Source organism: Oreochromis aureus, linkage group 14 (genome assembly GCF_013358895.1).
Source record: "Oreochromis aureus strain Israel breed Guangdong linkage group 14, ZZ_aureus, whole genome shotgun sequence".
In the NCBI taxonomy this organism is placed as follows: Eukaryota; Metazoa; Chordata; class Actinopteri; order Cichliformes; family Cichlidae; genus Oreochromis; species Oreochromis aureus.
Window position 1 is genome coordinate 7,178,133 of NC_052955.1, and position 15,881 is coordinate 7,194,013.

The 15,881-nt window shown below is 38.9% G+C and overlaps 2 protein-coding genes across 7 annotated transcripts in view; one reads left to right on the plus strand and one right to left on the minus strand.

Moving 5' to 3' along the window:
• Positions 1-1,856, plus strand: part of bcl9l (bcl9 like) — a 29,387-nt gene extending 27,531 nt beyond the window's left edge. For all 3 annotated transcript variants that reach the window (XM_031751286.2, XM_031751285.2, XM_039622596.1), the window contains 2 exons: positions 60-314; positions 559-1,856. In XM_031751286.2, the coding sequence (XP_031607146.2) occupies positions 60-314; positions 559-1,721 (1,418 nt within the window). In that variant the 3' untranslated portion in view covers positions 1,722-1,856. The remainder of the gene's footprint in view (positions 1-59; positions 315-558) is intronic.
• On the minus strand, positions 1,823-12,603 carry LOC116329282 (C-X-C chemokine receptor type 5). 4 transcript variants are annotated; one of them, XM_039622598.1, is made up of 3 exons: positions 12,461-12,603; positions 5,055-5,227; positions 1,823-3,589 (listed from the first exon to the last, which is right to left on the minus strand). In XM_039622598.1, exons 2-3 carry the CDS (start codon positions 5,085-5,087, stop codon positions 2,489-2,491), a joined length of 1,134 nt encoding a protein of 377 aa, XP_039478532.1. In that variant the 5' UTR covers positions 5,088-5,227; positions 12,461-12,603; the 3' UTR covers positions 1,823-2,488. The 4 variants fall into 4 exon arrangements, with proteins under 4 accessions (XP_039478532.1, XP_039478534.1, XP_039478533.1 ...); XM_039622600.1 differs by lacking the exon at positions 12,461-12,603 and adding an exon at positions 10,762-10,780; XM_039622599.1 differs by lacking the exon at positions 12,461-12,603 and adding an exon at positions 6,346-6,372.
• Between the last annotated feature and the right edge of the window lie 3,278 nt (positions 12,604-15,881).

The window sequence follows — 15,881 nt, forward strand, 5'->3', positions numbered from 1 at the left end:
TTTATGATATTCCTTGTCTTGCTGTCAGATTACTGAATTTTTCATTGTTCTTTTTGCAGGCCAATCACTTCCCCCTAGGAGTTCAAGCTCTACCCCTATTTCCCAGCCAGGCTCAATGAATCCTAGTATGCCATTTACGTCCTCTCCCGATGTCCCAACATCTCAGAATCCATTATCTCTTATCATGTCTCAAATGTCCAAGTACGCAATTCCCAGTTCAACTCCTCTCTACCATGATGCAATCAAAACAATTGCTACTTCTGATGATGAGATGCTACCAGATCGTCCTCTTCTATCTGGTGTCAGCATCGGAGGTATGGAATATATCATTAAATACCTTCTACAGTTGAACAGTACACTAAGGTTTTGCTTAAATTGTGCTGATGTAAGGTAATTTGTCTATGCCATTACAGGAAAAACATAAAAAAGGCATAAGTATTGTCAGCTTAATTATTCATATTATAGTAGTGCGTTTTTTGAATAAAATAATGCTCCAGTTAATACTTTTTAATTTTAATGAGTTAAGAAAACTTTTTTTTTTTTTTTTTATATCACCAGGAAATATGGGTAATCCCCAGACGTCACAGATTGGTCCTCACAGTGACCCCCATAGCCCGATGGGTATTGTAAACCAAGGTCAGCAGCACCTGTCCCATGATTCCTCAGCACCTGTCCTTTCTTCCCCAAACCAAATGGGCATGCCTGCCATGAATTCTGCCATGATGGGAGGAGGAGCACCTGAGGGAATGGGGCCCTGCAATGTGTCGCCTATACCCCAGACAACAGGGTTTCCCCGCATGCAGCCACCACCACATGGGCCCATGCACTCACCTATTGGAGGCATGTCACAGAATTTCGCTCAGTCTAATGAAGATATTCTACCACATCAGCAGTTACATCTTCTTAGCAAAGGTCATCCTCACCAACGCCCCCCTCACCCACCAGACTCTTTTCCCTCACTTCCCATAGGTGAAGGACCTGATCTAAGTGAAGTCATACGCCCCACTCACACAGGGATTCCTGAGTTTGATCTCTCCCGCATCATTCCTTCCGATAAGCCGAGTAGCACTCTTCAGTATTTCCCTAAGAGTGAGCCACATCAGAATCCACATCAAGGGATGCCATCCCAGCAGCCACAGCAGCTCCTTAAACAGCTGTCTTCTTCTGGGCCTCCGCATAGCAGTGGCCCTTCGTCTAACCCCCACTTGGCAAGCCTACAGAATATGATGGCTGAACAGCAGCTACCACCTCACCCCTCACATGGTGGAATACGCCAGAGCATGGGCATTCCTCAGGGGGTCTCCAGGGGTATGGTTTCTACTGGGGGCATGGGCCCCATGTGTCCCCCTGGTCATATGATGGGAAGGACAGCGCTGATGCCCCAACAGCAACTCCAGCAACAACAAGCCATGATGGCCAACAGCCTTCTCCACCATCCCTCCAATGCATATGGACCTGGCATGATGCCTTCTCAGCAGCACCAACAAAATCTGATGGCACAGCAGAATATTATGATGATGCAGGCTAAGCAGCGAAGCATGTCAATTGCAGGGGAACCCTTTGGACCCCAGGGCCCGCTAATGTCCCCTCAGGGTCCCATGATGGCCCCACCTCATCCACAGTCTGGTATGATGGGCCCACAGTCTCTCAGACAGCGGGGAATGTCTCTGGACAGTTCCATTGGCTATGGTCCCGGAGGTATGACCAATATGCCATTCTGATCCAGCTCAATAAAAAGTTCTTTAAAAAAAAAAAATGTGTTCACTGGGTTACCCTCCCATTGTGTCCAGAATTTTTCATTGTTATTCTTTTAGTGGTTTTGAAAAGGAGGAATTAAAAAAAAAAAAAAAAAAAAAGAGAGAGAAAAAGGATTACAACTGATTAAAAATGAAATCACTGTAACACTGTTCAATAACAAGTTTGAAGCCATTTTATAAAAACTGTAAAATGTGTATATTTCAGAAATGTGTGTATTTGTTGTGGGAACAGCGCAGCAGTCAGGAGAGGAGTGCCTCAAATTTCTATTTGTTTTAATATCATTGATTTATTTTCTCCAACTACCAAACTGTTGTGCAAAGGAATTATATATATATATATATATAATATATATACTTGCTGTATATAAGATGCAATTTGTGATTGTTTGCAGTTGTTCTGTATAACTGTGTTTTAATAGGAGTTTAAAAAAGAATAATAAGGATCTCTAACATGGTTTTGTTCTGGTTCTTGTGTTGTCAATTCTTGTAATTTGATAACACACACAAGGGAACACGGGTGTTGTATAATATATAAAATAAAATCTTTATTGGATTAGCAGTAGCTACAAAACAACACAAGGCTATTTTTTGGCCAGCTTTACAACTTTTTTTTGAGTGGAAAATAAAAAAACAAAACAAAATACACTAAAAGTAGCAATGAGTATTGTATTATAAGATGACTGTACAGAGGGGCATTTTCAGGGCATGTACACATGGACTAGAGGACTTTATTACATGAGCACTGTGCTGTTGGTGGTTGCTCCATCAGAAATTGATACCCGACTGTGGCCATGGACTCTGAGGAAAGGCAGGCAGATACGTCTGCAGCCCAGTTTACAAAGCAGATGTATCATTTCATTGCGAAATCGCACTCCAACAAATGCATACAAGAAAGGGTTCAGGCAACAGTGTGAGATACCCAGGCTCTTTGTCACTTCAAGCACTTGCAGCATTATTTCTCTTGATTGACAGTCGTCGTCCACGATCACACTCTGTTGTCGCAGTGTATATATGATCAAGCTGACGTTATATGGCAGCCAACAGAAGCAAAACACAAGTGTGACGAGCAAAGATATTCGAATGGCTCCTTTTTTTGCTTCACTTTTCTGGCTGTTGCACAGAGTAATTACTAGTGCTGTGTAGCAGTAGCTCATGATAACCAGAGATAAGAAAAAACACAAATGATGAAAGACACCGTTGGCCAAAACCCAGTTGCTTGCGTGTGTACTATAACTGTAGTGGTAACAGACCAGGAAAGGTCCGTCTGTCGAATTTTTCTGTGTCACTGAGGCAAATACGGCATTCGGTAATGCCAAACACAAACAGATGAGCCACATTATCATACAAGTTAGGTGCACTGTTCTTGGAAGGCGACTTTGCATACTGGGAATTGCATGAACAATTGCCAAATACCGATCAAATCCAATGCAAGCTAAAAGGACGCTGCCACAAAGGAGGTTCAGATTCTTCAAGAACTCATTCAGTTTGCACATAAAATTTCCAAAAATCCAGCCGGTGGCGCTGTCGGCCACATCGAAGGGAATTGTAAACAAAAGCATGAGATCAGCCAGGGCAAGATGCAGTAGATAGATCTCTGTGATGCGGAGCTGGCGCCATCGTGTCACCAGGACTGTTATCATCAGGCCATTCCCTGCCACACCCAGGAGAAAGATCACAGTGTACAGCACAGGCAGGAACTGGCCATAAAAACTCTGCAGGACCACTTCATTTTCACACTGGTAGTCATCGGTGAAGTAGTCCTCGGTGAAGTTGTTGTAGTCATTGGCGAAGTTGAAGTCATAGGTCAAGTTATCGAGTTCTTCGGGTGTCCGCTTGAAAATACAAGAGAGGATTACTTTTAATCATCAAATGTCAAATGAAGATTCCCAGTTGTATGTAGTATATGTGATAGTGATCAGACTAATAGTTTTGTTTCACGATGAAGCGAAATAAGACTCATTACAGGATTGTGAACAGACTCATTTATGTAATGATCAAATACTTCTTTTTTTCCACTGCAGTTTTCTCAGTCTAATGTTTAGGCAGGAAACACTGAATAGACCAGATTGTTTTCACTTCCCTCTCATGATGACTCAGAAGGCATTTCAAGCTAAATGTGACAAATGTGATTCAACCGTGGCTAATCATATTTAAAAAAAAAAAAAAAAAAAAAAAAATAGTAGCTGGTACAAAAACAACTTAAATAACTAGCTGAAAGTCTTGTAGAATGTGCCGTTTCTCAGTGGTTAATCAAATGTTATTAAATATGGAAAGAAGTCTGGGGGAAATATATCTTCAGAAATATTATGACAAATGCAAAATATGTGTAATGATCATAACACCGTTACACCAAAAGCAGCATCCTATTCAAATGTAATGTTAACTGTACTGCTGGACTGAAAAAAAAAGTCCCGTATAAATATTTTTATGATATATTACAGATATGATTCTTCCTTTTGATGAAATGTCAGATTTTCATAAAGAAAACTTCTCTATTGTAATAATTACACGTCTATTTTCTATTGCGAGTAACGTAGACTAATAAAAGGATTGTGACTGTATTAAGAAATAACATAACAAACATACAGGTTTTATTTTAACTTCAATTTCCTTTTTCCTCCAAATCTGTGTGTCATCAAATGTGTATTAATAGAAAATTACATCATTCATTCTTTTTCCATACAGGAAGTATCACAGTATAATTCTGTCTTTATTGTTTAACTGGTCAGTATACATATATTATATAATATATTTATATAATATATATACATATATTATATAAATATAATATATGTATATATATTATATAAATATATATTTCTGCACCCAGTTTAAGTAAATCACATCTGTGAGGTCAAATGGTTGAATTACATCTCTGAACGTTTTAAGAATGTAAAACTCCCAGCTGAGCCTTAGTCAGCAGCTACATGTTGCTCATTACATTTAAAATCTCTTGTTTTAAACTAAAACCCGAGTTTAAAACTGAGGCTGAGGCTTGGAAAATGAAGGTACAGCATTATGTTAATGTCTTATATGAGACTGTCAGCTTCATAACGATTAACTAGGAGTTACAGAATATGTGACCGGATAGTAAATAACAATAGAGCTTACGTATTCCTTTATGGTTGTGTATAAAAAAAACCAATAAAACAAACAAACAAAAAGTTCTCAATTTAAATATTTAGACAGAATTTCCCATTATACGCGCTACTACAACAAAACTCTGCTGAGTGCTGTCATACAGAATATTTGCACTAACTTTCTATTCATGTCACCATTTCTTATTTTAAGTCTTACCTCAAATGCTATAACAGTCATTGTTGAAGCCATGGAGATAAATCTTGGCCCCTTGAATGCATGTGTCACACTGCCGTACTGAAATATGCTTGCACTTCCTGACAGTGCTGGCTGGCTCTATTCGCTATGCTAATGTCTTTTTTTTCTTCTTTTTTTTGGGTTCATGGGCGTCTCTGGAAGGCAAGACACAAAAACAAATCCAAGCTTTAGACCGTGTTATCTATATTAATCACACAAGAGCAGTAATGCAATTCCAAGTAACTGCGCTCCTATATTCTAGCTTTTGACCAGCATGTTGCAACTGCACTCAACTGAACAGAATTATTTCAGCACACTTATATACATCCTTTCTCTAAATTTTTTAATGAGTTTGGAAACATCATCCAGCTCGGTCATTAGTACCAGATTTATGTTTTTATTGACAAAATTACTGACAACACAATATAAAGCGCCTTAAATTGCGATTTGGTGCCATATAAATAAAATTGAATTGAATTTTTATGCAAATGTCATGGTCCAGTTTAAGGTTAATATTAACAAGCAGGATGGTGACTGCAAAGATTGAAAGACCTTGCCATAAAACCTACTTACAGCTTCAGCATCACCTTAACCACCATTTTCTAAATTTAGCTCTAAAAGTAGCCACAATCTCACATTTGAGACAGGGCTTTGGAAACAAGGCTCACAAACAGAAGCATACGAGGCAGACTGCACGCTCAGTTCAAAGCAGCAGCCCCTGAATGAATGTTCTTCAGCCTTTTAAAGACACAGGTGTGCCCAATCAGTTGCTGATTGGTCTGCCATCCCTCAGCTGGTCTGATAGAAGGAAGGCTGGCTCACTTCTTCCAAAGCCAGGGGTCATAACAAGCAGGATGGTGACTGCACAGGTTGAAAGACCTTGCCATAAAAGCTACTTACACCTTCAGCATCACCTTAACCACAAATGTCAACAGGAAATGTGATTGTGGCTACTTTAAAACAAACAAACAAACAAAACAATCTCACACTTGAGACAGGGCTTTAGAAACAAGGCTCACAGACAGAAGCATACGAGGCAGACTGCACGCTCAGTTCAAAGCAGCAGCCCCTGAATGAATGTTCTTCAGCCTGGGGATTTAAAGACACAGGCTGTGTGCCCAATCAGTTGCTGATTGGTCTGCCATCCTCAGCTGGTCTGATAGCCCGGAAGGCTGGCTCACTAACTGGGGACTTCTTCAAAGCCAGGGGGTCATAACAAGACACAGGATGGTGACTGTACAGGTTGAAAGACCTTGCCATAAAAGCTACTTACAGCTTCAGCATCACCTTAACCACAAATATCAACAGGAAATGTGATTGCTTTTTTTTTTTTGTCTACTTTAAATTAAAAAAACAAATCTGTGGGTTAATCAAATAAGGCTGAGTAAGATTATTTAATGATGTAAACATAAAATACTATAAAAGAAAACTAACAGTAAAAACTAACTATAAATAACAGTAAAACATATATTTGATAGAGACATGTATTGTTCTTTGAAAGATCAAAGAACAATCAGTCGTCTTTTGGTTTAGACCCTACACATGATTATTTTTTAAATTTATCATCTGTTTTGATAGAAAAAGAAGTGGGGGTGGGGGCCATGGACATGGTTTCTGTGGTAAATGTGAATGTGGAAGTACAGTGCATACATGCCTAACAGCTGACAGGATGCCTCTCCACACAAGTGATCAAAGTCAGGGTGATTAAAATGACTTATTTGTGATTTCCGTTCATGTCTGCTTTGCTACAGATGCAGAATTTCTCCAAAACAGGAAAGTACATTCTTGCTGCAAAAACAAGAACGAGCGACGAGACTCTGCATGAGAAAAACAACTAGTGTGGGCTGTAGCCAGCAGCAACACTGCAAATCTGTGCCCTTTACAGTTTGTGCTCTGAACCAGCCTTGCATTTGAGCCCTCTATACACAACAAAACATCCCCTTTAGCTCTCCACCAAACTAAGGAGCCATTCAGTTTTTCTGGGGTTTCCCCCTAACATACGTTTTATATTTTTTCTGATCCATATAAATAGTTTGTGTTTTTGTCCAGTTCAGTTATGATATACTGAACTGATTAAAGTATATTATAAATGAACTAGACCAAATAAATTATTGGTTATTATAACCATTTATTATAAACGTTTAAATATGAAATAACTAATAAAAAGCATAGTGTCCGCAGTGAAGTCTGTCCAAAAGTTACAGGTCTGAGTCACGAAATCCACCGATAACAGTACGTTTCTGTATAAACAGGAGAAAGAGTGAGACAGTCAGCTAAGCTTCAGCTCAGCAGAATTTATTAACAGATACTGAAATACTTTCTGCTCTCAGATATTGTATCCTTACATAAAGATAATCACTTTTGACAATAAAATACAGAATTTCATAACTCTCAACTACCTGATACATTCATAATACACAAGGCCACAAGTGTAAAGAAATCTGTTCACTGCAAAAAAACAAAAAACAAAAAAAACAACCCACCATATACACAAAGTATTAAGCCATCTCTCATTTCTTTATATTTTACTAGGACTGCAGTGATTTATTGAAATGTGCAAATATAGATAGAAACACAGTATATAAGGCGATTCTAACAAAAAAAGTCATTGTTTGGTATGACCACCTTTGTGTGTTTAATTACAAGCAAACATGTAATTAATTTCTTTACAAGCTGAATGTAGCCCTAATCAGAGCCTCCCCTTTATTTCAGAGATGGGAGTAAATACTCATTTATACTATATACACTATAAAGACAAAAGAGGCGTAACAATATTATTGAAAATTTGAACCAAAACCCCTCTGATTTTCAGTCCAGTTCTTGTGTAATTTGGCATACCTCAGCCTTTTCTCCATGTCTCCTTTCCTTAAAATGGTCACTTGACAGCCGCCCCTATACTGAGACCATTTTTTATAATGCTTCAGTGAACAGTAGATGGATCAGCAGGAGGGACAGATGCATGTCTCAAGTTCTATGACGGGACTTTACTGAATCTTTTTTCAGATACTGTTCATTCACCTTTTTTTTTTTTTTTTGGCATGCCACTTCTTTTGTCCTCCACTTTCATCAATTTTTTAGAAAATACTGCACACCATGCCAAGATTTCATCTAATAGCTCTTTGGCAATCACATTATTGGGGCAAAAATTATGTGCAGAAATGTGTTATGTTTGGCATTTTTTATAGATTCAGCCAATGACTGTAGAAAACATTTTATACAGTCACTGTATTCAACTAAAGAAACAAATGGCAATAAATTTTAATGAGTTTATTTTTTTTTTTTTTTTTTTTAAGGGCTGCTAATAATGAAATGCCAGAAGATACATTTCAAACTGGTTCTTTTTAAAAAAGTTTCTGTGATGTGTAGACACAACCCTGGCTCATCCTTCGAGTTATCTGTGGCTTGAATGATTCATAGATCAGTGTTAAGTGAACAAATGAAATTCCTCTGAAAATAGCCAGATACAAGGATTGGACTGAAAATGATTGACAAAGCCGCGAGTGCCCAGTGGAGGGGGGGGAAAAAAAAAAAAAAAAAACGTGAGAAAGCTTGGAGAACTGTTGCTCAACACTGACATAAAAATTCCAAGTCTGGCTTCTTGAAAGACACAGCGCTGTACAACACTAAACAAGGACATTTCTGGAGAAATTATGGTGTTGAAGTTCCTTTTGTCAGACTTAATCTGTGGCTGACTGCTAAAAAGTTGGAGGTAATAGTTTGGATATGGATATGAAGTGAATGATCTTGGAAAATAAGTTTGGTTTCAACACTGAGTTTATTTTTCAAAAGAATCCTGTCGATGAGAAGTGGATTTCTTAAATGATTTCTTCTCTGCTTTAATGATGATCCAGGAAAATATGCAGATTGACTCAATTTGTCTGAAAGAACGCAGAACTTGGAGCTGATTATTCTGATTATTTAGGAGGCAGGTACCTACCAATCCAAAGCAGACAGAATCACCACTGAAATTTCAATTGATGAAGACCCTGGGGTGGAGAGTGGGTGAGACCAACCTATGCACACTATGCAACAACTTCACTAAATGCCCATAGAGATAAAACCTGAGATATATGCCTTTGTTCAACAGAAAAATAAGTCGAACCTAATGGAAATATGTCCAAAGCACAGCTGCTTAGACCACCCAACAGCTAGTTGGAGAGATGGCCCCCCAAATCACAAACTGGGAAGTTCACCTGTGAGATCACTTTGTGAAAGGACCTGAAGTCCAAAAACAAACACTCAGTGCAAAGGGATTTGGGAAGGTGGTCAAACGTTGAGAAATTTGCCATACATGGAGAGAAATGGCAAAAAGAAACGACTGAGAAAATTAACAAGAAAGCAAAACTGAAGCAAAAAGTCCAGATATAACAGCTGATAATGCTCAAGACACAAGCATGCACTACTGTGGACATGGAAATGGAAAAGATGTGAAGGCAGCAATAGCACAGGCTGTTTTCTGTATGTGGCTGAAAATGCCTAACATGTTGCTGTATGAAGCACAAAAATCAGCAAGAGAAAGTTAATTATCATGCTGGTTACAACTACATGAATGTCCTATTGCTGTGGTTAAACGTAGTAAAGGATTGTCTCGGGTTCGTGTCGGGCTGGTGCCGAAAAAAACAGGAAACTAGGGGTCCATTCTCCCTGCAGCACGGACTACACTGCCCTGCTACATTCTTTAGGGCCATATGGTGCCTTTTAGTGATGAGAAGGGGAAGGAGGGGGATGTGAAAATAAGACATGCACGTGCAATGAATGCAAGGCTGGTAACAGTCTCTCACATTGCTGCTAAAACGGAAAAAGCTGAGGGGCATATTACTGCCAAAGACCGAATTCATCTGGTGTTTACAAACCCTCGCCACAATGATTTCCCTGGGTTGCAGGACAACATGTTGACTTTTTAGTAAACCTGTAAACAGACTAAGTGGTAGATCCATAAAATCTGCAGGACCAGGAGACTTTCCAATGACTGAACAACGCAAAAGAGATTTACAAAGACAATGAGTATGAATCTTTCAAACATGCATTTCTGCCGTCACCATGCTGTCCTGTCAACTTGTAGGGCTGTGATTTGATGTGTAAACTTGTTGACTGTCATTGTGTCAGGGAAAAATAGCTTGATTATGACCCGAGTGAGTAAAATGTGGCAATTGTTAAATACAACTTGAATTTGCTTTCACATTGGAGTGGAAACTCCAACAGACTGCTGTGTTTGCATTTCATGATAAACAGGCGATGTTTCCACAACAGCATACACACAGACACTACAAGTGAAATCACATGTGTCTGAGAGAGCTGATGAACAGATTGAGAAAAAATAAACTGTACAGAGAGAGGCAGAAAACTGAAAAGATATGAATATAAAAGTATGTATCAGATTAAAAAAACAAAAAAAAACAAATGTGCAGTCAGAGTAATTTTCACTGATAAATGCCAAGGTTTTTACAGTATCCATGACACCAGTACACATCCTTCTTTTTCAAAAGCTGAACAAGATATTCAAGATGATGCTCAACAGTGCAGTGGAAAATAAAATAAAAATCTCTCTATTTAATCTCTCCAGAAGGGCTGACACTGTGACAATATGTTGTTGGTTTAATGATCCGTTTTCCTTCTAAGCAGGCCTGCGAGACTGTTGAAATTCCTCACTGAGAACGGTCACAAGGTGACGTGCTTCAGAGAAAGTCACCTATGCGGAGGCACGTCCCTCTCTCCCAAAAAACCACAAGCAAATGTGGCGGCGCAAAGGAGGAAGAGCCCATTAAGGTAACTGGATGGAGGTGACAACGCCACCTGGGGAGGAAAGTTACACCCCAGGAGAGATTACAATAGCCAGTGCAAATGTAACAGTTACAAAAGGCACACAGGCGTGTTATTAACAAGCAGAGGTGAGGCAGGTCAACTTCATAAAACAAAGTTTGAGACAATAACTGCAAATACAGAGCTGCAGAAAAGAAACTTCTAAGGTAGCAGGGCTGGCAATACAGAACTGTCAATCAAGACACTTCATTAACAAACATTAATTAAAAGAACAAGGTTCACTGCAACGATGCGGCCCTAGTTAAAATAGCACATGAGTAAAATAATTAAACAAAGTGGTGGAGACCAGCCACTTGGGGAGGCAACCTACAGGGAGGAGTGCCCAAGGGTGCCACCAATTACTCACCCGTGGACTCTCTGCAATCCTCACTGCCACTTAAATGATGCATTATACCTCTTTTCCAGTGTGTACACTCACATGCATCAGAGGGAATTCCACCACACATGCCTAGCCCCCACAACAAGTGGCCGTGCCTTGAAGCGAGATCGATCAACTGCAGATCAGACAACAAACGACGGAGGCTCCAGAAAAGTGCAATCAAACGATGAGTTTATTGACAACGGAGAACAACCATCAGCATATGGCTTGTTTGCTCTGATAAAAATACACTGGGTTCTGGTTTTATAGCATAGAGGATCACACCTCCACATACACGTCAATACAGGTCAAAAATACATCATGTCCAGTCATTGTTTACAGACAAGGGTACATCTTGTACATCTCTAATAACTATAAACAGACATATAACTTCTCTTTTTGATAACACCTTCCTTTTAAAGGTAATGACTTCAAGCTTCAGGGCCTCTAAGGGCTAATAATTGACCCTCGTCCTCAATCTCTAAGTAGACTGAACTGCAGCAGGTCTCAAATAAGAAGCAGAAGACACTTGGGCCTTCGCTCAGGCCTGCTACTAGATTTATGTGTATTGTAAGCATGCATGCAATTAACCTTCTATGTTCTCATCTTCCCTCAACATGTATCACCTGGACACTCTCACCAGTGAAGCTTAAAACCCTCTTGGATGGAACATCAACTCTAAACAAGCACAGATATGCAATGTGTATAAAATGATCATAACTACACCTGTAAATAGAAAGGTCAATGTGATGACAAACATATTCAATGCAATATGAACCCTGTAAGAAATATTACTGATAAAATAATACTGTAGAACATGTTATTAATGCATTTATCATAAGGCAGATTATATGATAGCAATAAAAGAATCTCTGAATCCCAACAGCCTCCACTAAAGCAAAATAAAAAAAACCCTATAAATTAAGAGAAAGCACAAATCTCAGTAAACGAGATACAAAAGAAACAGGAACCAACACACACAAAACCAAAAAAAGACAACTCCTTTTAATAGGATATAACAAACAGTTAACACTAAAACACCATAAAACAAAGAACCAGTCAATGCCAGTCAGTAAACTACAGCAAAGCAACAACAAGGATGCAACAACACAGCAGCAGTGCGTAGGCCTGTAACACAAGAAAGAACACAGTCATCCAGGCTCCACCCTACTATTCTATAAGCCAAATTACCCATGAGGATCCAACTTACCACCCTTTAACGGTTACACAGATTAAGCAGTTGCCAGGGGAAATGAATCCGATCTGCAATACTTAAAAACAGCCTGTGATCTTTGCCACCTTCAACAGGAACGAGTGCAAGTTGCCAGGGATCAGGAGTAGATCACATCTGCTCCTGATTAACCAGCATCTGATTACCAGCTAAGGGAGGGCTGAATGTTCATGCTGCGTTCACAGAGATCATGCATGAACCAAACATCTACCAAATCTAATCCGCTACACAAAAAAACAAAACAAAACAATGCTTTTTCTTGGTATGAAGTCATATTGCTGCCAGTGGATACCCAATTATGCCGTGCGAGAGGCTCTACTGTCAGCAGTGATAAAAGGGAGGGGATTGAATGCACATAACAGACACAATGGACTAATGATGCAGACAAAGCTTTCACTGACTTAATACTGCAGACCTCCATTACTTTACGATTATGAAATCCCGACAAACTGTTCACCCAGGAAGCAGACAAAAAGGGTGGATACATGACCTCTGTTTTGCTAAAGAAGCATAGAAAAAGACAAAGACCAATAGCATTTTTCTCATTCTCACTGGAATTATTAGCAGCAGATCTTCCTCTTTCTATTAGAACAGCTCAAAAAGGTAGTACTGACTTGACATGACCATGCGGGTTGCTCAGAATTAATGCTTTTAGTACTAAACTGTGTCACTGAGAAAAAAATACACATTTATCAGCTGCTTGTTGGTCAAGATAAGTAAAAAAAAAAAGACCTTTAACAAGAAGGTAACCAACAGCAATGTACACACTATATTACTGGAAATTCCAAATGTCAGGGTTAAAAGTTGCCCTTTATTGAACTCAGCTTCACTTCTCACCACAGATGCAGATGCCGAACCACACGATTACAGAGAAGTTGTTTCTAAAATCTATTCAGCAGAACTAACCTGACATGGAGTGGTCACAGAACATGACATCTTAGCATCAGGCACAGGACCGTCTCACTCTTCAGCTCAAGCTGCTGAGCTTGTGGGATTAACATGAGCGTGTGAAATCGCTAAGGGTCAAAGACTCACCATTTCTATCGATTAAAGCCATGCATTTGGGGTGGTGCATGATTTCAGCACTTTATGGAAACAGTGACAGTTTATAACAGTCTCTGGGGAGTGGATTGCACATACTGAGCTTGTAGCTGCATTGCTGGATGCCCTATTGTTCCCCAAGATTATAGCTGTTTGTACATGTGAAACTCACACTTACTCAAAAGACTACCTATCCCCAGGCAGCTCTACGGCAGATGTGGCAGCGAAGACAGCAGCTAAACAGACTGTGAAACCAGACCACAGCATTAACATCAAAACCACACAAACTCCATCTCTTAACACGAATTTACAGGCTACCATGCATATCGATACTCTGTTTCACCCACGAGGGATAAACGATGGCATGCATGCAGCACCTGTTTAACCAGGTTGTCAAATGTGCTGAAAAGTTCAGCACGTTTTTTTTTATTAATATGGAAGCTGTTGGTGTGACATTTCTCATCCCTCTTACACACGGTAAACATCCAGATGACTCACCAACGTCACAAACATGAGAAATGTTTGTTTTTCAGTCATTCAAGGTGATCCTTAAGAGCAGAGTATTTGCTAGAAAAGTGTGTGGGATTTTTGGCTTTGCACATGTACATTCATTCCTAACAATACTGCAGCTGGTTCTTTTACAAAAGAAATGACTAAATTTGAAAATCTGATAAATTTAAAGAGAAATGGTAAGAAGAGAAATGGTAAATGAAAGTTCTATGACTGAGCATTTGCTAGAGGTTTTTGAAAAATGAAAAGCATTATTAGTCTCCCTCATAGCAGGAGTGTTGGTAGCACTGGCTCTCTTAAAACTGTGTGAACAACTGAATAATAGCATTTCATGAATGAGCTGGATACTTTCCTACCATAATTGTGAAAAAAATAATGTAAAAAAAAATTAAAGTTTTGTAAAAAAACAAAAAAACAAAAACCCAACAAAACAAAACTGAAAAACGTGTAAAATTTTAAATCTCTATGTCGCACTCATCAGCTAAGGCTGTCTCACTTTCTGTTTCACACTGTCTTGACTCAAACCCACCGGAGTGCAAGCACTGGAATTTTTGGAAGTTGTTTTTATTATTATTATTATGTTTTACATACAGATATTATGCTAGAAGTGATTAAATATTATAAAAAAAAGTGGAATTGTAAATTTGTTGAAAAGTGTTCAAATTATGTATCTTCTATCCACGGTTAGTACAGAGTGTGATTGTAACCTTCATGGACAAAGACCTACCTATTAGCTGTGTTTGAGGTCAGGAGGCACTTTAATGCTTTAATACGTGTGGCAGTCCCAAGACGTTGTTCTATAAATCTGTGGTCTTTTTTGTGGTCACATAAGGAAGATTAAAAAGATATTGTTTCGGTATTTCTCCAAAAGTCCTCAACAAAAGTTTGGGACATTTACATCTTCACATCCAGATCTCTGCAGATCAAAAAGTAGACATCTGTTGGCTTTCAGGTAGACTTTGCTTGAAAGAAGATGAATTTCCCATCCATGGTTAATTACTCCCATCTAGCCATCACAGTCTCTTGAATGGAGTTGGATTTTGTTGCAGTAAAATTCAAATAATTTAAGAACAATAAAATGGACGTGTGAAAAAATTTAAGACCACTCATCTCACTGCTACACCTGTCGGTTTGAGGAAGAATAATAACTATAATTGTAAAGAATTTAGCCGACAACAACAAGCTGAGTTTGTTTGCTTTGCACCAAATATGATTACATGCTGCAAGACTGCAGGTATCAGAATAACCATTTGGGTAATTAAGTAAAGCACTGTTAACTTTATACACAAGCAGGGCACCTGAGCTAAGGTCTGCACTGTTTTATCGTTTAAAGAGCCGCATTTTAACAGGACTACGACCATGTAAAAAACAAAAACAAAAAACTTATATAAAGTAATAACACAACACATGAAAATCAGCCTTTTGGAGTCTGTTTAGAAGGCAGTATGGAAAATGTAACTGTTACAGCTTGCTAGTCAAAAGCATGTTCTCCAAAACCCTACACTGCCACCCTTTGGCTTATACCTAAAATATTGTGCCACAGCAAAATGATGTCACAGATATCAATTTACACTCGTTATGAGTCACAGTGTTCTCCGCACACAAAATAAACACAAAATAAACTGAGCATCAAAAAAGTTTACATCATCTAATGCGGCATTAGTTTTATGTGTGGCACACAAGAAAAGAAAGACGAAGAGTGTAGAACAGAGGCCTCTGGTTGGTAAACTTTAATGTTCTCCCTAACCAACACATTATTACAGGATATCTTCAGTGTCTGTACAACAGGGGGCAGTGATGCACCAAAACACATGGATGATGCTACACCCACACCTATGCCTTACTGTAC